This window comes from Macaca nemestrina, chromosome 19 (genome assembly GCF_043159975.1).
Source record: "Macaca nemestrina isolate mMacNem1 chromosome 19, mMacNem.hap1, whole genome shotgun sequence".
Taxonomy (NCBI): domain Eukaryota; kingdom Metazoa; phylum Chordata; class Mammalia; order Primates; family Cercopithecidae; genus Macaca; species Macaca nemestrina.
Window position 1 is genome coordinate 10,343,340 of NC_092143.1, and position 24,022 is coordinate 10,367,361.

At 40.9% G+C, this 24,022-nt stretch overlaps 1 protein-coding gene across 4 annotated transcripts in view; it reads left to right on the forward strand.

Moving 5' to 3' along the window:
• LOC105476948 (CD226 molecule) overlaps positions 1-24,022 on the forward strand; it is a 100,507-nt gene that overhangs the window by 52,407 nt on the left and 24,078 nt on the right. For all 4 annotated transcript variants that reach the window (XM_071085200.1, XM_071085199.1, XM_071085201.1 and 1 more), the window contains one exon: positions 12,595-12,939. In XM_071085200.1, the coding sequence (XP_070941301.1) occupies positions 12,595-12,939 (345 nt within the window). The remainder of the gene's footprint in view (positions 1-12,594; positions 12,940-24,022) is intronic.

Sequence of the window (24,022 nt, forward strand, 5' to 3'; positions counted from 1 at the left end):
TTTTCTGTCTCTTTTCTGGACTACTTGCTTTTCTGAATTGATCTGATGATTACAACTATCCCTGCTAATAGCTGTATTCACACTGGTTTTTAAATATTGTTATATTTTTCATTTTAACTTCATTATGGTTTGAACGAAATAATTTCAGCCTCAGGGGGTTGAGAGAAATACTGTTGATCTTTCTGTGGTTTGAAAAGCACCTGGAGCTCTTTGGAGAGAAGGTATTAAAACCATAAATTTGCAGTGCTGGCTGATGCTCAGGGGTGTGTGGCACCAGGAGGGAAAGCTCCTGTGTAGGTTTCCGTTTGGCAAATGTGGGAATGGAGACCCAAGCCCACGTAGGGCCTGGACTGGAAACTATTGCTCTGAGTTCCTGTTAGCATTCACTAAATTTACAACACATCGTCTTAGGGATGTTTTCTCATCCATTTATTCTCGCCCAGAATTATTGGGCAACTAAATGTGCCTGGCATTTTGCTAAGATTAGACATATTGAAGGCACAATGTCTTTAAGGAGTGGATAGTTTCTTAGGGCAGGAAGAAATGACAACAAATAAAAAAAACCACAATAGAACGTAGAGGTAAAACAGAGGAGGGAGTAGTTAACCTATTTTGAAATGAGTAAGAAAATATTTCCTTGAAGTAGGTGACGTCACAGAATAAGTGATATCACAGGATAAGGTGGCATCACAGGATACATTTTGTGGGATAAATAGCAGTTGTCTTGGAATGAAGTGGAAGGATTATATGAAGGCATTCCAGAAGAGATAGCTGATGCAAGATCATAAAGGTGAATCATGTTCTTGGGGAAACTGGAGTATATGGCAGATTCTAGTAGGAGATGAGACTGGAGACAAAGGCAAGAATCAAATCATAAAGGATTTTGCTAAAGAACATGTGCTTTGTCCTGTAGTAGGAACAGGAAACATCTGAACCTTCTTAAAGTACAGCTGTAGCCTGATAATATTTATGTTAGTTATATAGTCTTTGATGCAATATGGATTGGAAGGAAAAGGGGCTACAATCAGAGTTCATTTTGACAACTATTTTAACAGTCCAGTTGAAAAAATGTAGGGAAGCCTCTAATAACCATATCTCAAATTTTCATTCTGTTTGGTTAAGAACCTTGTTCATCATCTTTCGGTTAATAGTCATTCTTGCTGTTGTGCAGATTTCTTTGAGATTGTGCTTAAATCCTACAGATGTAGTAAATGAATTCTCAAGTATATATTAATCATCCAATATGTACAAGCTATTATGTAAGTTTTTTCCTGAGATTAGAAGGAATACAATTCACCCTACAATTAATTACCTGGCAAGCGTTTGAAACATGGTAGAGTAACAAGAAACAAACAAATATTTTAGAAATTATTTTTGCCTCCAAGGAGCTTGGCATAATTGAGAAAAGCAAGACATAGCCACAGAAATAGAAAACACGACAGTTTTATGTTTTGCAAGTGCAGTACTTTGTTATATCCAGTTATACAAAAGCGTGGAAAGAGAGAGCCGTAGGATTCAGTGGCTGGGAGATTACTCTGGGTAAGTCCTGGGAGACAGGTAGGTCAAGCTGGGACTTGAGAGAGTGATAGAGCCAAACAGAGTCAAAGACAGAGTCGTTTTGGTTTGCTATTAATTTTTAATTTGTAAATTGACAATTTATAATTCTATAAATGTATAGGGTATAAACTGAGGTTATAACTCATAATGTGTAATAATTAAATCAAGCTAGTTCATATATCCATCCTCTCAAATACTTAATTTTTGTATGGTGAGAATATTTGAAATTCACTCTGTAGAAATTTTGAAATGGGCACTACTCTATTATTTATATTCATCAAGCTGTGTGACAGAGCTCAAAAAAAGGAAGAATTCTATGTCTTCTGTCTGACTGAGGTTTTGTACCTTCTTAACCATTATGTACTAATTCCCCCAATCCCCAGCCACTGTAAGCACCATTCTACCCTCTGCTTCTATGAGAGAGATTTTCATTGACTCAAGCCGTATTATCAAGAAGACATTTGAGGGCCAGGCGCGGTGGCTCACACCTGTAATCCCAGCACTTTGGGAGGCTGAGGTGGGCAGATCAATCACCAGGTGTTTGAGACCAGCCTGGCCAACATGGCGAAACCCTGTCTCTACTAAAAATACAAAAAAATTTAGCTGGGCATGGTGGTGCATGCCTGTAATCCCAGCTACTCAGGAGGCTGAGGCAGAAGAATTGCTTGAACCCAGGAGGTGCCGAGTCGAGATTCCACCACTGCACTCTAGCCTGGGCAACAGAGTGAGCCTCCATCTGGGGAAAAAAAAAAAAAAAAAAAGGCATTTAGGAATCTGGCTCCAGGCACATTGATGGAAATTTAGATTCTAGGCTCCAAGTATGATTTGGTAAAGTTCTACAATTGTGGCTACCTTAGATTACATTCACCAGAAGCAGTCCCTGAGAAGAGGATAAATGTGGAAAGGACCCATTAGGAAGTATTCCCAGGGAAACCCATCAAGGAATCTGGATTGGAAAGGGAAGGAGAGATCCAGCAAGGGCACAGGATCCAGTGAAGTCTAGGGAAGCTGCCTGGTCGGGAAAAGCAGATTCTACCAGGATCAGTCACTGGATCGGCTTCCCTTGATCAGTGTGTGCATTCTCAGGCAAGGCAGGCTCCAGCTGCCCTGGGCAGTGCTCCAACCTAGAGGGGCAGGTGCTGGCTGTTAGGGGAGAAGAGAGCACAGAAGCTGGGGTGCTTCAAGAAGGCAAAAAGGCCCCGGGGGATGTCTGTGGAGCTTGAGAGGATCTGCTCACTGTCCAAGTCAAGCCCGGCCCCTGCTCCAGTTTTATGGGGTTTCCTGTGTGGCAGGATGTTGGGAACTTACTGCTTAGAGAAACCCAAGCAAGGATCTCATCTTTCGATTCCCATTCGTCATTTGCCATTTTTCCTTACAACAAGCATGAATATTGTCTGAAACTTGAAGTCCTCCAAGAAATCCTCATCTTTCTTGACTGTGGCCAGTTATAGCATGAAATACTTTGCTAGGCAAAATAGGGCTCATATTCAAATTATCAGGAGAGAGCTGGAAGGGTGAATTTTTAGCTTGTTTTTCGTTAAGTCCTGTTGCTCTTCCTGACTGGAGATTTTTGCAGTGCTGAGCAAGACCAGAGGACCTTGTGTTCCCCTTTCCCTACAGAAAATGTCTTCTATTTCGTAGGTCCTGTCTTATGCCTGCAGATATTTGCAGAAATTATCTTCCAATTTTCAGAGCAATTTTAATTGGATAGGACTCACACTGTTAGCAATGGTGAATCTCTGATCTTCTGAGCAGTGTGTTTTAAAACTTAGTTTTGTCATTAACTTAATTTTATTACTTTTTTTTTTCAATGGAAGTCAAAATATGTAAGTTCACATTTAGGTGTATGTAGTATGTGCAGAGTACATTGTGAGGATGTGCATGTACTGTTTCTTGGTTTCCCATTTCTAACATTATATCAATGGGTTCTTAGTCATTTTTCATGTCATGCATCACAAATGCTACTTATTTGTTCTCCACAAAGCCATCTGGAAATACCAAAGAAATGTAATGAAGTAGATACTCAAATAAATAGTGACATGGTCAGAAAATGTGAGAAGAGCAAGGAAATTGAACCTGGAGTAGATGCTCTAAACGCATCAAGCTTATGCAATTGAACCGCTTAAGTTTGGAGTCCTAAATAGATTTTCTTCTGGCAAATACCCTTGTGTTTGGTGAGAGAATCTTTGACAGACCTTGTGAGCACCATCGGGCAATAGCTGCTTCTGAAACTCACAGCTCCATCTCTTTCGGTCTCTGCAGCTGCCATCAGGGCCTCAGTGGGGAATTTCTAAAGGCTCTGTTTGTGTTTTTATCACTTTGTTCTTTGGAGGACTTGTCATCTTTTCATGGCAATTACCTGCTTGTGTGTCTCTCCCCTAACCCAGTCTGTGTTTCATTTATACCCAGTAATCCTTGTGGATGAAGAAATGAATGTCGAATGAATAAAGGAAGGAAAAGTAAATGAGGCAAAATTTCACCGCCTCTGGTTTGCGATCCATCTTGCTGCGCGAGTCTTCCACCAATCCGGCACTTCCACTCAACTCTCCTTGTCTGCCCTCTGCCCCGCGGTGCACTCACCTGGGCAGGGACAACGCTAGTTCTGGGCTTTCCTCTCTCTCCTTTGCCACAGCAGGTCTACTGCTGGCCACCCTCTTGTGGGAAACATCTTCCTTGCTTTCTACTTGGAAAAAAAATCTAATGGACAATTTCACGCTAATGTGCTGGTGCCTGCCAGGAATTGAAAACGTTATATGCATTTTAACAAGGACAAGTACAGAAATTGATTTCTAATTATAAGAGTTAAGGCATCCGAAAACAAGCTATCTAGGAGCAGAGGCGTCCTTGGAGCTGATCGTGTCTCTGAGACCCTGCCCCATTGCAGGGTGGAGAAGAAAACTGGCTGTCACTGGAGTCCCTTCTCAGGGCGGGTTTGAGAGTAGCTCGCTAGACCCCCTGCCTGGGTGGGAGTGTCCTGCCATTCGCAGCTGGGTGACTTATCCGTGGGGACTAAATGCGCTAGTTTATGTAATGCATTTAATGCTGGCACTTAGTAAGGACTCGTTCAAGGCTTATTATTTTACTTTTAAAATATACTGAAAATATTTGTAATTCTATGGGACACAATGCTTAATGTAGTCTCTAGGGACCATCACTAACAATCCATGCTCTAGTAGAGAATCATTAGAGATAGTGTTCATCTCTTGATATCTTTTTCTGTTAAAACCCTGCCATGCAGAAGGTCTACATTAAATTGTCTAACCTGAGGGGCCAATGCTCTTGGGCTGTATTATCAATTTTTGTTGTTGTTGTTTATATCCCATTAGTCAGTAATTTTTCTGGTTGAGAGAAACTACAGAATGGCTCAAAAGTTTGACTTTTCGACGTGCTTCAGCAAACTTTATGATACCGACTAGAATAAAAAGCATTGTTCTCATTGTACCATGGTGGAGAGATTGAAAGTATTTTTTAACAATTAGAACCTGAACAAACATTACACCATGGTTACCTTTCAGGTAGCCAATCTCAAGTTGCTGGAGCTCCTTGAAGCTGCCCCTGGAGGCAGCCTGGACTCGGAAGCTAGGGAGGCTGGTGGCCTCAGCAGCTGCTTTGACTCCTGGGTAATTTGAATCACAAACCTGCCGGGGCTTGCATTGCAAGTCCTTTGCTGCTCAGTGCTGAGACAGGGGAATCGCTTTTTGGACATACTGCAAATCTTCTCTTAATATGGATTTTCTGGACTGAATCCTGATTCACCATGCGGGACATGCAGCCTGAATCTAGTCCCTTTATTTTTTTTATTTCAACAAATGGCCTTGCCTGGCTTTCCTTCGTGATGGCTTTGTCGGGTTGAGTTTTTATCTCTTTATTGTAACTCGTTCTTCCCACTTTATCTGTACCTTTCGGTTAAGCAATCTTTTAGCTTATTTTTTATCTTGTTTGGTCCCTTCCCTTTTATCTGCACTTTAGTTGAAAGACAGAAAATGGCAATGCATGGGAAGTGGTGTTGCGAAGATGGCAGATTTCCCGAACTGGGTGGACTTGCTGCTTCTGATGGGCGCTGGTGAGGCCCAGACTGTACCCAAGATGTCGTCCTGATGGTCCTTACTCCACATTAGTGTCCTAGAGCTGCTGGCACGCGATACCAAAAGCTGGGTGACTTAACAGATATGTGTTGTCTTGCAGTTTGAAGTCCGAAGTGAAGGTGTCAGCAGGGTTGGTTCCCTCTGGGGGTTGCAAGGAGCGGTCTCGCCTAACTTCTGGCAGTTTCTGGCAATTTTTGGCCTGCCTTGGCCCGTGGAAGCATCAACTCAGTCTGTGCCTTCATCTTCACGTGGCGTTCTGCTTGTATTCATCCCTGTGTCAGAATTTCCCCTTTTTATAAGGACACGGTTATACTGGATTAGAGGCCACCCTATTCCAGGACAACTTCATGTCAACTAACTGCATCTGCAACAGCCCTATTTCAGATCAGGTTGTAACCTCTCAGATCAGGTTGTAAGGTACCGGAGGTTAGAACTTCACCATAGGAATTCTGGGGGACACAATTCCACCCGTAACATCCCCAAACTTGGCCATCTGGGAACATTGCAGCTTTTTAGAGAAATGCCGTCCAATACTGTCATTGCTGTCTATGTTTGAAATGAATGCACACAGGGAGGCTACAGTGTAGGCAGGAGCGTGCATGGTGCCTCTTTCTGCGAATGCTGATGCGTTCTAGGTAAGAGGCTTCTCTTTCTATTCTGCCCGAAGCTGCCTGACGGCTCAGTTCAGTGTCCACCGCGACTGTCTTTTTCATGTTTTAGCTGTCACAGCCAGAACTATGAGGGAGGCAAAGGTGTCCTTGGGAAATTCTGCCTTTTGTGTCTGTGTTTCTCCTGTCTTCAGTACGTCCTCCCACACTGCATGCCCTATGAGCTTCAAAAGTGCCATTTTTCCACTTTCTGGACTTCGTTGCTTGCTTGTAACTGGGAATTTGTGTTTCTATTTCTTTTGCTTGCTTATTTTTGAGAGCTGTATCTCAGGCACTTTAGGAGACCTCCTTAGTCATCATGCAGTCAACATTTCATTTTGCATTTATTTGGGTGGCTATTAAGAGTTTGTAGAAAAGTTCTTGATTGAGCATATTCATAGTCTAGGCACAGTTGGGAATACGTGAAGCTACTGGAGCTACTACTATCATCATTTCTAATTAGCTGGTGTAATAATAGTGCTCCTGCAGATGGCTTAGGGCAATGCTGGGATGTTTAATTTTTAGTCTATTTGAAGCATCGTAAGAACAAGTTATTGTCTCGTGCTCTAGAAACCCTGGGGAGAGGTCTGACTGAGCAGGCACTATTGACTTGCACTTGATCTCAACCTAAGAGATGGTTGAACAAGGAGAGTAGATAGGCTCACTCAGCGATGGGGAGTAGACAGGGAAGGGTCGTGGACTCCTGGGGGCACAACGCACATTTTTTTTTTAAGGACAAGCAGAAGAAGAGAAAGCATGAAGGAGATAGTGGAGGGAGATCAGAAAGGAGAGAGGAGAAGCAGGCAAGTGCAATGTCACAGAAGCCAAGGAGTAGAGTATTTCCAGGAGGGCTGGACATCCAGCATTCAGGTCAAGAACAGTGATGACATTTGCAGTCTTGGTAGAAGAGTGGAAATGGATGCTTGGTTGTGTCGAAGCACACGTCGGAAAGGAGGAGGCTGAGCAGGATGGGAACCCACTCCTGGAATCTTGAATGAATAGGGAAGAAGAAACAAGGACTGGATGGCACCAAAAGGTCCAAAGTTGGTTTTCAGGAGTGGGAGAAAATCCTGTTTAGAGGTGTGAGAGAGAGGAGTCCGTTTAGAGTTGGAGGTTAAAGATACAGGAGAGAGTTTAGAGTTTGTGGTGGTCTGGCGTGAAAAATGTATGAGCTTTAAAACCGAATTAGTTTGTTACATTTCTGATGGTGCTCTTTGCCCGCTCAGCTCTTTGGGAAAGCTACTTCAATATATATATATATTTTTCAACTGTGAAACAGGCACATGAATACTCATTGAATATTATTGTTAGGATTAGCGATTTGGTGTGTGAAGTACATTTCACAAGCAGGGACTTTAGGTTCGTTCTCTTGCTTCTCAAATCTTGTACAAACAAATACTTTTAGAGCTTTTTTAATGGAAGTTTCAAACATATACAAAAATAGAAAGAATAGTATAATCAGTTCCCATGTGACCACTATACAGCTTTACCGACTATCAAGTTTGGGTCAGTGTTATTGTTCTCTATTTCTCACACTCTCTTTCCCTTGATTAATTTGAAGCAAATTCCAGCTGTTAACTCATCTCGTCTCTAAATACTTTAGCCTGAATCTCAAAAGATGAGTCTTCTTTTTAACATAAACATGATACCATCATTACCTTCACACCTCACAAAACAGCAATAATTTCTTAAAATTATTGAATGTTTACTTTGCATTTCTCCAGTTCTATGAATTTTTCCTTTTCAAGTTCCATACATTGTTACTGTGTAATATGTCTCTTACCTCCCTTTTAACCTGTAGGTTTCTTCCTCTCCACCTTTCATATTTTTGTTGTTGTTGTCACCTTGAGTTTTTCATATTCCCATGGGCTGCTTTCCTATGGTGGCATTTAACACGTTTCTCTGCTCTTTGTAGTTCTGTAAGTTGGTGGTTAGATTTGGAGGCTTGACTAGCATCAGGTTTGATTATTTTGACAAGGCTACGACTTCCAAGGTGGTATTGTGGAAACATAAATGGCATTTGTGAATTTGCAGACACTGAGGATTGTTGCCTACACCTATCAATTCGTTTAGGCATGATTAATACTATTTTAAATACGTTTCTTAATATTAGGGTTATTATAGACATAAATCTCCCCCAAAATCAATAAAAATACATTGCACATTGAGTGCAAAGTGAATTGCAAATTAGTTTTTTCAAGTGTTTAAAGTCAAAAATAGTTTTATTTTATTAAAAAATTTTAAAAAACTTTTTAGATTTGTGGGTACATGTGAAGGTTTGTTGCATGGGTAAATACGTGTCACAGGGGTTCATTGTACACATTATTGCATCACCCAGGTATTCAGCCTAGTACCCAATAGTTACCTTTTTGCTTCTCTCCCTCCTACCACCCTTCACTCCCAAGTAGATCCCAGTGTCGGTTGTTTCCTTCTTTATGTTAATAAGTTCTTACCATTTAGCTCCCATTTAAAAGTGAAAACATGTGGTATTTGATTTTCAGTTCCTGCATTAGTGTGCTGAGGATAACAGCCTCCAGCTGCATCCATGTTCCCACAAAAGATAATATCTCATTCTTTTTTATGGCTGCATAGTATTCCATGATGAATATATAACACATTTTCTTTATCCCATCTGTCATTGATGGACATTTAGGTTGATTCCAAGTCTTTGCTATTGTGATTAGTGCTGCAGTGGACATTCATATACATATGTGTCTTTATAGTGGGATGATTTATATTCCTCTGGGTATATGCCCAGGAATGGGATTGCTGGGACAAATGGTAGTTCTGCTTTTATCTCTTTGAGGAATTGCCATACTGCTTTCCACAATGGTTGAACTAATTTACACTCCCACCAACAGTGTGTAAGTGTTCCCTCCTCTCTGCAACCTCACCAGCATCTGTAATTTTTTGCCTTCTTAGTAATAGCCATTCTGACTGATATGAGATGGTGTCTCGTTGTGGTTTTGGTTTGCCTTTCTCTAATGATGAGTGATATTGAGCTTTTTGTCATATGCTTGTTGGCCACGTATATGTCTTCTTTTGAGAAGTGTCTGTTCATGTCCTTTACCCACTTTTTAATGGGGTTGTTTTCCTCTTGTAAATTTGTTTAAATTCCTTATAGATGCTGGATATTAGACCTTTGTCAGATGTGTAGTTTGCAAATATTTCCTCCCATTCTTTAGGTTGGCAAATTTTTTATGCAAAAAATATTGATTGACTTCTCTACTTTATGCCAAGCATGGTCTAGGTGCTAAGTACAGAGTAGTGTAAAAAGGTCTAGCTTTACAAAGGCTTGGGTTTATGAAGCTGATGGTAAAAGACTCAGGGTTTTGTGACGTTGGTGAGGGATTTTGCAGAGCTGCTCAAACTGCACGCAGAGCTGTTGACCAGTGAGGATGGTGAGGAGGACAGGTCAGCAGCCAGGGAGGTGCTGGTGGGCAGGGGCAGTGGCATGATGTGAAGATGTACCCAGAAATGTTTGGGGTACCCAGGGCATGAGCGGTGGTTGGAAAAGTGATGAAGCACTGAAATAATTTCCAAGGATGATTTGTGGTCAAGCCAGAGAAGCCACATAGAAAATAGAGAATATTTCATCATGATATCCTGCAACAAAAATCATGCAAAAACAACACAGTCTATTCAATGTTTACTCTAAGTATGAATACATAGCTACATATAAGTATAAACTGGTTTTCATTAGTTTTATTTTTTTTATTGGAATCAAACTTTTTTCTTCCCAATTAACTACGACATCTTGGTCTCTGTTTTACATGAATCCACTTTCCAATTCCAAGTTTATGAGGATCCCAGGGTTCTCTTGTTTGTGTGGGCTCTTCCTGGCAGTTCTTTTCAGGGTCAGTTTGAGCTGCCTTCCACTGAGCTGTGTAGGAGGAGCCTGTGGTCTGAGAAGCCACAAACAAAATCTGAGGCAAGGCAGGTTTGGCCGACCTCATATAGGTCCTGATTTTCATCTAACACCAACCAATTACTCTGTTTGTCAGGAAGGTTAATCAGGGGCTACTCTGAGCTTCTGAACCACCTGGCTCTAGGGTTGGGAACCACTTCTTTCAGCTCTAGGCTGAGTCTATTGAGAGGCAGGTCTGGGTCCTCACATGGAGCCTCTGCTGTAACCTCCTTGCATTTTGCTCCCCAAAGACAGCTGCATCCCCTCTAGAATTCTCCCCATTGCTTCCTGCATTGTCCTTTGTGAAAATGCAGATACAGCTATGAGAAGACCCCTGTTTCAACCCAAGTCAGCAGGTTCACAGGGGCCTGAGAGCGTGGTTATGGTTAGATAGGCAGACAAAGGAAGTTCCTGAGATTGGGCGGGGCGGCATCCAGAGAGGAGAAGAAGAAGAAAAACACAAAACAGTGTGCGTGTGAGCACTGAGGACACGCATCCACACTGCCTTTTACTTCCCAGGGGCCAGAAGGGCTCACGTGAAAGTTGATTTCTCCTTCTTTTTTTCATTTCTTTTATATTCCTTCATTTCTCCATATAGTGTGCTAGTGTCTGATTTTATGTTGTCACTCATTTCTTTCTTTTCTCACATCTTCCTTTCCCTGTTTTAATTTTAAATTTTCCTTTTATTTCTTAAGTTTTTATTTCCTTTTTTCCCTTTTCTTAATGAATTTTCTTCCTTTCCTTCTCTTTCTTCCCCTTTTCTTATGTTGCTTTATTACTTAGAGATGAACTGTTTTCCGGGTGCATATTATGTGGGTAAAGTGCTACCTTTGGTAAATGGGTGTACAGTGGAGAAAACTGGAGTGCTGTGGTTTTCTCTTTACAACATTTTGACACATGGAACCGCATGCTGAAGATGAGAAGCTACTTTTTGGTGCAGCTGAACTATCGTAGGTGAACATGATATTCTAGTTCAATAGACAGCAGCAAGTCTGACTGCACTTTAGACTTGCTTTCATTCTCTCTTTTGAAATGTGACAGCTCTTTTTTTATTCTGTTTCATTTCCTTCCTTTCTTTTTTCTTCCTCCCTCCTTTTTGCTTTTTCTCTCTTTTTTTCTCCTTCCCTCATTCCTTTCTCTCTTTCTCTATTTCTTTATTCTTTTGTTTGTATGCCAAGACAATGGCGCCTGGACCAGCCCTGAGTGAAACTGTCATGTTGTTGAAGTGACAGATGACTTTCCACTTTTTACATTTCTCCCTTAGTGCCAGAGAGCACTGTGACATCATTACTGCCCAGGCCTCCCTCTGTACTGAAACAGCAGGTCAGAATTTGTTGGCATTAGTGATGCTATCAGATGACAGAAGGTGTTCATCGCTAATAAATAGATCCGCTTGTTACCTTGCTGGGTTGTCTTACATTTTGAGAAATAATTACCGCAGTTTATTCTTTAGATCACGTTCCCAAACTTTGTGGTCTCAAGACCCCTTTATGCTCTTTTAAAAATTATTGAAGGCCCTCAGGGAGTGTTTGTTTACATAGGTCATATCTGTCATGTTTACTGTATTAGAAATTAATCTTGAACAAAATTTAAGACATTTCAAGCACACATACCACTAGCTGGCGGAGCTTCTGGAAATATCTACTGTATACTTGTGATAGAACTGGAATGAAGAGGGGAAATTTCATCTTAGATATCACTAGGAAAATAGATTAGACCTTGTGTATCCCCTAAAGGGCCACAGAGATGCCGAGGGCCCCCAAACACACTCTCAGGACAACTGACTTAGATAATTGGTGACAATTACTGAGTACTTTGTGCTAGGAGTTCCAGAAATGGTGTCAGGAAGGTGGGAGAATACTGAGGGACTTTCATGGTATCAAGAATTGATACCACATGTGGGGCCCTACTCTACCCACATGTAAGACAAACTTGTATATCTGAAGAGCGAGATCATGTGTGTATTCAGTGAGAATGATTGGGTATCTTTTTCATGACTGTCAAAATCTTAGCCAGAATGATTATAACCTGAACATTTGATACTCTAGGTCAGTGTCAGAGATGCCAGCCCAGCATTATTGCGTAACAGTCTCTTTGTCAAATTCAGCCTCTTGATACGATCAGTACCAAGAAAAGCACCAGGGGTTTTGGCTATGTTTCTCACTATATGGGTAACCGATTAACACTTACAGAGCTATGTGTGAACAGTCATATCCTCTTTTCTATTTATCTCCCGGACTTAAAAAAAAAATGCTTTCTCTTATAAAAATGTGGTATAAATAGGTCATTCACAATGGAAGAAACTGTGTTAGGTAACGTCACCAGTCATTTTCATGATTAGGTTTGGGTGTCCCAAAATTTGACAACCTGGATCTAATCATTTACTTCTTCTTTTCAGATGGTTTTGAGGCAGCTGTGCCACCAAATAGCCACATTGTCTCGGAACCTGGAAAGAATATCACACTCACCTGTCAGCCTCAGATGACGTGGCCTGTGCAGGAAGTGAGGTGGGAAAAGATCCAGCCCCATCAGATCGACCTCTTAACTTACTGTGACTTGGTCCACGGCAGAAATTTCACCTCCAAGTTCCCACGACAAATAGTGAGCAACTGCAGCCACGGAAGCTGGAGCTTCATCGTCGTCCCCGACGTCACGGCCTCAGACTCGGGGCTTTACCGCTGCCACTTGCAGGCCAGTGCAGGAGAAAACGAAACCTTCGTGATGAGATTGACCGTAGCCGAGGGTGAGTAAGCCCCAGACGTCTTCCAGTGCCACACATGGAAAAAGCCAGCCCTGTGGGCTGGTCTGTTTTTATTTATGGTAAACACGTTCATTGAATGTGCATATTCAACATTTTTTTAAATGGCTGAATAAGGTGAACTGGCCATGATTCTAGTATTTAGTATTTATTTATCCTGTGAATCCATCAGTCTCAGATCCAGCGTTAAAATCTTTCCAATGTTCTTATCTGTCACCATCCTGAAACTTAAAAAGAAATCGGCAAAGGGCTGAAAAACATATGATATTGCCCACCTTCATGTTTCAGCTGTAGAACTCCTATCTTCCCAATTACGTGAACATTTTTGATGGTGGTGATAAGGTATTAGAATCCCCATGTACCCCAGCAATAACAAGACAGTGCTGGGTTGATATGGCTGAATCAGGGCTGCGTTGAGTGCAATTCAACAGGCGTTTAAGAATGCGGTTGCCAGTTTGCCAGACTGGAGCCTTTTTTTTCTCTCAGTTTTTTTCAGATGTGGATGCGGAAACAGACTGATGTTACTTCTTAATATTACTAGGAAAATAGGTTTGACGTTGCAGATCCCTGAAAGGGACACAGGGATCCTCAGGGACCCCCAAACACACTCTAAGAACTACTGACTTCGATATTTGGCGACCATTACTGAGTGTAATCTTTGTGCTGGTGAAATTGGCCTTTGGGGCTTCCACCTGAGCAGGCCTCCTCCAAGGCACCCCACTATTTGTATAGTAGGCATTTGTCTTTTTTGTCACAATGAAGCCCTGCATTGTGTTTCAGTAGCTGCAACACCTAGATCCACTTTGCATGACTATGAGAAAAACTAATTTCTTTCACTTACAGAAGTGCTAATACAGAAAGGCCCATATAGAGGTCTGTGTAGAGGCCTGTGTTACAGTTGAGAGGGAGGAAGGCCCTCCCAGGCTCTCCCAGCTCTTCCCTGGGCCAGCTTCCTCCCTGTCAGGACAAGGAAGAGAAAATAATTTGTTTTTACCTTTTACTTTGTTCTCCCTTCTTCGTTTCCTTCCTCCCTCCCCTCCCTTCCTCTCTTCCCCTCCCCTCCCCTCCCCTCCCCTCCCCTCCCCTCCCCTCCCCTCCCCTCCCCTCCCCTCCCTTCCTCTCCTCCCCTCCCCTTCCCTCCCCTCCTCTCCCCCTCTCTTCCTCACCCCTCCCTCCCTCCCTCCCACCGACCCACCCACCCACCTGAGCAGGCCCCTTTCCAAGGCACTGCACTATTTGTATATTAGGCATTTGTCTCTTTTGTCACAATGAAGCCCTAAATTGTGTAAGATTCCGGCCCCCATAACACCTAGATCCACTTTGTATGATTGTGAGAAAAAGTGTTTTTTGTTTTTTCATTTACAGAAGTACAAATATAGAGGTCCATACAGAGTTCTGTGTAGAGGCCTGTATTACAGTTTCCTCCCTTTCTCCCTCCCTCTCTTCCATCTTTCCTGCCCTTCCTTCCTTCTTTCACTCTGTCCCCTTCCCTTTTCTTTTCTCCCTTCCCTCCTCCCTTCCACATGCTTTCAGCCAGTTCATTTACCTTTGACTTATGTTAGACTTGCAGAGCCAACGCTTGCCAGGCTTTGGCTGTCCCTTTATAGACTCTGCTCATATTGTAAACTGATACTTCTTCCTGTGCTGAAAATGAAGAAGAAAAGGTTTCGTATAAACAGAAGCCTCCACTATAGCTCTGTGTATAATAAAGAGAGCATTTTCAGGGGATAGTGTCTTTTCATACACAATCACCCTGGACCACATCAAGCCTCCCTTGTTCCTCTTAAAAGGGGTAGGAACTGTGGTGAGACATACATTGAACTTAGAATGTAATGAAAATGATGAGTGGTTGGTGAAATATTTGGGGGAGGAAGAATTAGCAGAGACTCCTCATTTTAAATGTTGACTCTGTTCCTTCAGACACAGACAAAAAATATTTCTTACCTAAAAACCCCTTGCATTACGGAAGTATTTTTTTAAACTCTCAGGAAAAGGAAACAGTGAAAACAGAGACTGACCCTTTTTTTTTAGAGACCAAGGCAAGAAAATGTTTTATTCAGAAAAATGTCATAAAGAATCATTTTCAAACACATATAAGATCTTGTTCATTATATGCTGAAAAAGTAATTGTAAACATCAAATTATAAAGAAAATGAAGGTAACAGATTTTTAGGAGCTATGGTTATTTAACTCCTACTAATCAGTAAAAAATGTCATTCATCTGTCCAAAGATGACTAAGTTTCTTGCACAGAACTATTTCTTTGTTTGTAAATTATAAACAGTGTCAAAATCTGCCAATGAAATGCAGATGACTAAATGTAATGGCCAGTATTGTTAGTGTCCATGTGTTTTGAACAGTTGCAAATGGCTTTTTGACATTCAGTTGACAGATTGAAAGAATGTCAACTGGACCTTGTATCCATTAGTCAAAAGTTATCATTGACAGAAGATGACAGCCATTGACTGTACTTTTCTGTTTAATTCCTTTTTTCAATTTTTATAAGTGAAAGATTGAATATAAAAACTTAGATGCAAAGCAAAACAGATCATTTGTGTTTTCTCTGGTGCAATTTGATTCTTTCAAGTCTTGAGGCTCTTTGGTCAAAAATCAATGAGATTAAAGCAGAGAGACAGATATAAGATGTGGAACAGATTTAATTTATTTCAACTGCCAAGGGAAAGGTGATTGTCACAGATTTTATAAATTGCTGTACATACTTTTGTTAGTTCTCAACAACTTCTTTTATAGCACATAGCATTGGATCTAAAAGAGAAATTTTTAGGACTCTTATATTCATACACACACAACACACACACACACACACACACACACACACACACACACACAGACCCTCACAGACACAACACACAGAGAGGGGCTCTTCCCCTGACTCCTACCTGCCTACATTCATCTTCAGACAAGTACCAGCTCACTCAACAGAGGACCTCTGCCAACCAGCAGGTCAGGTATCCAGGCCTTGATTGGTTTTGAATAGAGGAGAAAATAGCAGAGGCAAGAACTGAACTCAAATTTACCATCGACTTTCTTTGCTGAATGAAAAGAAATAGGTTTCTCTTGTCCTTTGCACTTATGACCTGAAATGTAGAATGAAATAGTTCCAGACTGACTTTCCTGAATTTGAAACTTGCAGGGACCAAAGGGCAAGGAAAGTGGGGCGGGGGAAGCGCAGGGGAATGTATGTTTATTGACAGTGACTACAGTTATTTTTGTCCCTTAATATCCTCCGGATTTTCATCTGTCGTAAGAGAAGTATTTTAGGTGCCACTAAAATAATTTGTCAAATCTTTTAATGTTAGCTAAATGATGTGTAGACTACTATTGTTTAAACTGACCTTATTGATTATAAAAAGAATGAAGACAAAAGAAATAAAATCAGCTCTTGCAGAAAGTTGCTGGAGGAGGCTAATATTGAACAAACTTCTGTTTGCCATTGATAAGTATAATTATTCATGTCCTTGTACAGTCGTCTTCCACCAATGAGACCAGTCAGGCGGGATCATCAAGGTTCAAATGAGGCATTGATGATTAGAGCTGAGGAACGAGGTGAAACAGGTTATGAAGAGTAACCCCAAATATGCAGGAGGAATGGGGAGACGGTGCATGGGAGACTGTAGTCAAATTACTAGGTTGGTACGGAGAGTCTAATTTATATATTAATATAGAACTAGGTAGGCTAAATTAAGTGATGACAGTGAAAACCTTCATCTCATATAATTGTCTAGCAAAGCCACCATTAGTTCTTGAGCAAAGATGGCAACACAATAATCAAGAAAGAGTAAGTTGCTTTATAATTTTCAGTGTGCAAGTCTTTAACATTTTTGGTTAAGTTTATTCCTAAGTACTTTATTATTTTTATTGTTACTGGGAATGGGATTTTTAAAAAATTCCTTTTTTGGACAGTTTGTTGTTTGTGTACATGTGTACAGAAACCTGACTTATTTGTTTTGTTTTGTTTTGTTTTGAGATGGAGTCTCGCTCTGTCGCCCAGGCTGGAGTGCAGTGGCATGATCTCGGCTCACTGCCGAGATCTTGGCTCTGCCTTTCGGGTTCACACCATTCTCCTGCCTCAGCCTCCCGAGTAGCTGGGGCTACAGGCTCCTGCCACCACGTCCGGCTAATTTTTTGTATTTTTAGTAGAGACAGGGTTTCACCATGTTAGCCAGGATAGTCTGGATCTCCTGACCTCATGATCCACCCACCTCGGCCTCTCAAAGTGCTGAGATTACAGGCGTCAGCCACTGCAACTGGCCCTGATTTTTACATGTTGAGTTTGTGTCCTGCCTCTTAATTCATTTATTAGGTTTTTTGTGGCATTGTTAGGGTTTTATGCATGTAAGATTATGTCATCTGCAAACAGAGATAATATTACTTCTTCCTTTCTGATTTGAATGCCTTTGTTTTCTTTTTCTTGTTTAATGGCTCTGATGAAGACTTCTTGTATTATGTTGAGCAGAGGTGTTGAAAGTGGCCACCTTGGTCTTGTTCCTGATCTTAGAGCAAAAGTTCTCAGTTTTACATGACTCAGTATGATGTTAGCTGTGGGCTTTTCACAGATGGCCTTTATTGTGTTGGGGTAAATTCCTTCTGTACCTAATTTGTTGAGAGTTTTTATCACACAAAGATATTGAATTTGTCAAATGCTTTCTATGCTCTATTGTAATGATCATGTGGCCTTTTTATATCATTTTGTTAATGCGGTGTATTACATTGATTGATTTACATATGTTGAACCATCTTGGCATCCCAGGATAAATCGGACTTGATTAGAATATACAATCCATTTAATGTGATGGTGAATTGAGTTTGCTAGTATTTTGTTGAGGATTTTTTCATCTGTGTTCATTAGGGATGCCAGGCCAGCCTGTAGGTGTTTTTTATTTTATTTTTTATTTTTTTTTTTGTGGTGTCTTTATCTGGTTTTGGTATTAGGGTGATGCTGGTCTCATAAATTGAGTTTAGAACTGTCTCTTTTTTTTTTTTTTCTAAGAGAATGAAATCATTTATTGATTACACATGATAATGTAGAACTGTTTCTAAACCCAGGATTGGCATTAATTCCTAGAAAGTTTGGTAGAATTCATCTGTGGAGACCCCGGTCCTGGCATCCGTGATAGATCATGGGCCCCCGATCCACCTAGGCTGGGCACAAAGGTGTCCTACACAGGCGAGAGGGATTCTGTCAGCATGATTTGAATCTCAGTGTGTGCTTTCCACTGCCTCAAAACACTCACACTTTCCTACTTTCTCCTTTTTCTAACCGACCGATGAAGTTTCCACCACATTTACTTTCTTTCCTATAGAGTTTCAGCCAGGTCTCAATGTCTTTATGTTTTTTCCACATCAGACCAAACTGCTTCCCCGTCATTGAAATATTAAGCATCTTGAATTTCTCAAACTTTTGTAGTCTGAAAATTGGTACCCTCAAGTGGCTTAATAACTGCTACTATTGGTATTTATCTATTTATTTTTTGAGACTGGGTTATGAGACTGGCTAATTTTTGTATTTTTGGTATTTTGTATTTTTGGGTTTCAAGGATGGTCTTGGGCTCAAGAAATCCCCCTGCCTCAGCCTCCTAAAGTGCTGGGATTGGTAGTGTGAACTACCATGCCTGGCCTGCATCTGTCTGTAATGTTCCAAACTCTTGTTATCAGAAATTAATTGAGATTAAGGATTATGGCATATCCTTAAAGTTGTCAAGGCATCTTTTCAGAATATGCCCAGTAAGTGTTCTTGACTGATTATGTTAATGTTTCTATTCATTCTAGTAGGGTCTGTGTCCATTTTAATTTTAAGCTTTCTACCTCTTTTCTTTCCAGATTTTTTTTCTTCAACATTTAACCTTTCAGGTTTACTGATTGTTGATCAAAGACACTGACCTTTCAAAAGATCAACTGCAAAACTTTCATGAACTCTTGTTTACATATCTAACTTTCAGATGGGGCTATTTACTTTTTCACTTTCGTTTTCTTCTTTTGAATTTTTAGTATAAGTGGCACATAATTGCTGGTCATCTGAATAGAAGAATGGGATTAGTAAATTAAGATTACAAAGTATTCACTAGGAAATCATAGTGCCAAAGCTAAGAGAATCTTCCTAGATATTTCTTCTGGGAAGATGTGAGGTATAAGATTGACAAGGAGGAAGGATGGGGGAATAGAGTGCTGTAAGTCATAAATACATCCTATGTAGATGATACATCTTATTTACACAGATTATAAATCTTGCCTGTAGATGCCTTGGGGAAGGTTGCTGACTTTGAGACTCTGTGCCCCTGAGTTGGATTATAACATTATTGAAGAAAGGAAATAAATTTTGCTTATTTTCTTGGCCTTTTATTTCTGTCAAAAACCAACCAGTTTGCTCCCAGTCCATTTGGATTCCAGAAGAGTTTCAGGTTGTAGACAAGACAGTTTTGTTTTGTTTTGTTTTGTTTTGTTTTTTTTAAGGATTCCATTAATCCAGAAACTTCTGTCCCACTCCTATGAATTTAGAATGGATATGAAGCTTGTAGACATGAGGACTGTCTGAGCTGGTGTGCACTGGGCTGACAGATATGTCCCTTTCCATGACATTGTGTGGTGAACCTCAGCCTTTTATTATCTTTACCTACATGGAAAGTAAAATGTCCATGACAGTTAATTTATATCATGGAGCCACACGACCAGAATCCCAGAGCACCGTGTCACTGCTCACAAGCTAAAATAGCCTCTACTGAAACAGATCAACCACAATTTTCAGCCCAATTTAGTTTTCTCAGTGAAACTGGGTATCCAGATGAAACATAGTTTCCAGCATCACAAGTGAGTTGATTACTCAATCATGGCTATTATGTCGTTGCATCTTTACTTTATCATTACCTCTGCCCAGATCATTTTTTAAATGATATATTGCATTCAAAAAAATAAAACCGGTCAGTTAATTTATTTTGTAAGCCCTACTATTAATCTATTCATTTTTTGAACACACAAAAACCTAGAATGTTTGCCTGCAGTCATTTTTGATACATACTATATTTGTATAGATAAGTAAGATATTGAACTGAATAATAGTGATAAGTTATTGTCAGAGGGAATGAAACTCTGAAAGGTCACACGCTGAATTTATTTGGTGATGCTATTATATGAAGAACATTGTTGACTGTATATTGCTACCTCATGTACATAAAGCAAGTTCTAACAGAACGCCACTATAAACTGCAAGTTTGTAAGCCTGTAATCCCAGCACTTTGGGAGGCCAAGACGGGTGGATCACGAGGTCAGGAGATCGAGACCATCCTGGCTAACACAGTGAAACCCCGTCTCTACTAAAAAATACAAAAAACTAGCCGGGCGAGGTGGCGGGCGTCTGTAGTCCCAGCTACTCGGGAGGCTGAGGCAGGAGAATGGCGTGAACCCGGAAGGCGGAGCTTGCAGTGAGCTGAGATCTAGCCACTGCACTCTAGCCTGGGCGACAGAGCGAGACTCTGTCTCAAAAAAAAAAAAAAAAAAAAAAAAAACAGTTGATCCTAGGAACTGCTGTTCTACAGGTGGACCTTTATCCTCGGATTGAATTTTCAACTCTTTTTATAAAGTTTTTCTCTACCTGGGAATGTAGACTACAAGTAGAGATTCAAATTTAGACAAATGTACTGATTTTCTTCCCACTTAAAATTCACACATGGTGCTTTGGGAGGCTGAGGCAGTAGAATCCCTTGAGCTCAAGAATTAGTGGCTATAGTGAGCGATGACTGCACCATTGCACTGCAGCCTGGGCAACAGAGCCAGACCTGTCTCAAAAAAAAAAAAAAAAAAAAAAAAAAGGTAAAAAATAGTCAATGCATGGCCACGTTTATTTGAGACTTTCAAATGACTCTGACTGTGAAATAACCATTTATACTTTATTGTCACATATGGAATTTACATTCTAAAACCACCTGGGAATTGTGAACAGCTTGAGGTTGTCCCTTAGAGGCTTGTTAAAAACTGAACATAAATGATCGTGCAAAGATTTCTCCAAAGGCAAGTAGCAAATTACTTAAAATGTAAAAAAAATTCTTATAAGATTAATAGTATTTCATCCTTAATAGAAATTCTGATTTAAGTATTACAACTCAATTAATCAGTCGATCACTTTGAACTTCATCTGAAGTATTTCAAACATTACTGACGAGACTCCTGATAAATATTCAAAGGCGATGTACTAGGTTTGTGGAGGACTATGTTGTTTAAGAGGACGGAAAATGAAGAATAAACACAGATCTGTCCTAAGTAGAGGTATATCTTTGAACCCCAATTTGTATCTTTAAGTTATTATTTATACTAAAATGATTCAGGGCTTTTAAAAATGCATTTATTCAACAGAGGAATATAAGTTTTTTGGTACAACTTTTATAAAATAAATATTTTGCAATCTTCATTGAGCACTCTCAAATTCATTTCCAGGATTAATTCAATGTTTTTAACTTTGGTAGAACTCAAAGGTAGGCCATGGTGTTCACAATCCTTTAGATACGAGTGGCAGTTTAATTAACTCTCAGGGAGAGATTCTTTCACAAGTATCAAGTTGAAATGCTAATACTCTCAGTTGGATTGGTGGAAAGTGAAAATGGCCTTAGCTATGTTGGACAGTGAGTGAAACAAAAAAAAACCTTATTGTGATGATGATGGACACGGGCAAAATAAAAAGTAGATGTTGAGTTGAGAAGATTTCATAAACAAAGGGTGGGGTGACCGGGCGCGGTGGCTCAAGCCTGTAATCCCAGCACTTTGGGAGGCCGAGACGGGTGGATCACGAGGTCAGGAGATTGAGACCATCCTGGATAACACAGTGAAACCCCGTCTCTACTAAGAAATACAAAAAAAAAAACTAGCCGGGCGAGGTGGCGGGCGCCTGTAGTCCCAGCTACTCGGGAGGCTGAGGCCGGAGAATGGCGTGAACCCGGGAGGCGGAGCTTGCAGTGAGCTGAGATCCGGCCACTGCACTCCAGCCTGGGCTACAGAGCGAGACTCCGTCTCAAAAAAAAAAAAAAAACAAAAAAAAACAAAAACAAAGGGTGGGGTATTTTCTGTGGGATGTAATGTGTAAATGAACCCAATGGAAGGAAGTGTATACATAAAAATATGGGCTCACCAAGTACCTGATGTCATTGTATCTTCAGGTTTTCACATCTTATGGGGAGCATTAGCATTGATTATTCACTCTTTTAATTTTTGTGTGTGTGTATGTATGTGTGTATAGGTGTATGAACTGAGATATCTATGAATATTTGTTTGGAGGAGTAACAAGTTTATTTTTCAACCTGCCATATGGTAAACACTCAACAAATACACATGATTGTATGGGTAATTTTATAACCACACTTACCATATGCACATATGCCAAATCCCAAATATTTTAATCCAAACAAATCATTTTGCTTTAATCCAAACAAATCAACATTATATTGACTATTTTCTCTTCCTGATCCAGCAAATAAAGGTATCAGTTTTGAAATCTAATAATGTAATTCCTTTTTAAATTATTAGCTCTTTTTTAAAAAGAGAGATGAGATGGGTAATTAAACTCTAGAGCATAAAGCGGCAGATTTTGAAATTATTCCTAGAGTTATTATTTCTTATAGCCAGGGACAGGCTTTCATGTTTTGTAGAGCACTTAGTGAATTTTTTTCATAAAATGGTTTAAAATTGAATAGACTATTTGGAGGTAAATATTCAGCCTAAGGCTTGCTGAATTTTGTATTCTGAAAAGGTATCACCTTTAGATATAGGTCTTTGTAAATGCTATATAGTTTGCATTTTCAAGTTTCCTTTTTTTAAAAAATTATTTTTATTTTATTTTTATTTTTTTGAGACAGGGTCTCACTCTGCTGCCCAGGCTGGCGGCATGAGCTTGGCTCACTGCAACCTTCTCCTCCCGGGTTCAAGCGATTCTTCTGCCTCAGCCTGCCGAGCAGCTGGGATTATAGGCGCCTGCCACCATGCCCAGCTAATTTTTGTATTTTTAGTAGAGACGGAGTTTCATCACATTGGTCAGGCTGGTCTCGAACTCCTGACCTCAGGTGATCCGCCCACCTCAGCCTCCCAAAGTGCTGGGATTGCAGACGTGAGCCACCGCACCTGGTCACATTTTGAAGTTTTCTAAGGACCCAAAGAAAAAGTTATAGGTAGCTGTTCTAAAAATTACGTGTCACAGAGCTTTGTCTTGGCCGCTATATGATAAACACACATACCATGTCTCTATGTGTTCCAGTGGCTGTTCTGAGAATTTCCTCGTAATTACTGATTCACTTGTCACAGCAGCCTGACTGCCCACATTTGACGTCTGTGGAGAGCGAGGTGTGGAGAGTTGACGAGACTTATCTCAGGCTTGGTCGCTAATAAGCAGAGGGGCAGGAATTCAGATCCAGGGTGACTGGCTTCAGAGTTCCTATTCGTGGCCCCAGCACTACTTTTCTGCTCAAAGTGGAAGAGAAAAACTACTCTCATCAGGAGACTCGTCACAGCAGAAGCTGGTGACAGTGGAGCTGCAGAGCGTCCTTCTTCAAGACGTTTATACAAGTGATAGGTTTCAGGCTGAACCAACGTCTAGAGCAAGTTTAGGCAAAGAAGTGGGAGGGGGATGTGTGGTCTCCCACTATTTTATTTCAGCTCAGGGTCCTTTGGCTGACTCCAGTGCTATGGGGGGAAGTTCTCCTCTACCTTCCTGTCTTCCTTCCAGGGGCTTGTGCACATCATGGAGTCACAGTGAGGCAGGCTGTTCACACAATGCCATGAGGGACAGGCACAATCAGGTAGCAGGTGTGACGGCCTGGAGCAGAGGTGCTGATTGCTGGTGAAGTCAAATCCACACCAGGAACAGATTAGGGGAACTTTAGGAGTAGCCTCTGGGCAAAGGAGACCTGGTGATGGCTCAGGTCTCACAGGCACAGCTTCTGGCCACTGCCAAGCACCTGTCCTCACAGTCTCACCACATCCACCCACTGGACTCCTCCTGTGTGGTAAAGCCCACTCCCTTGAACTTTCCAGGAATCTGCTAAAAGTTCCCAAGCACACCCTTCCTGCCTCCT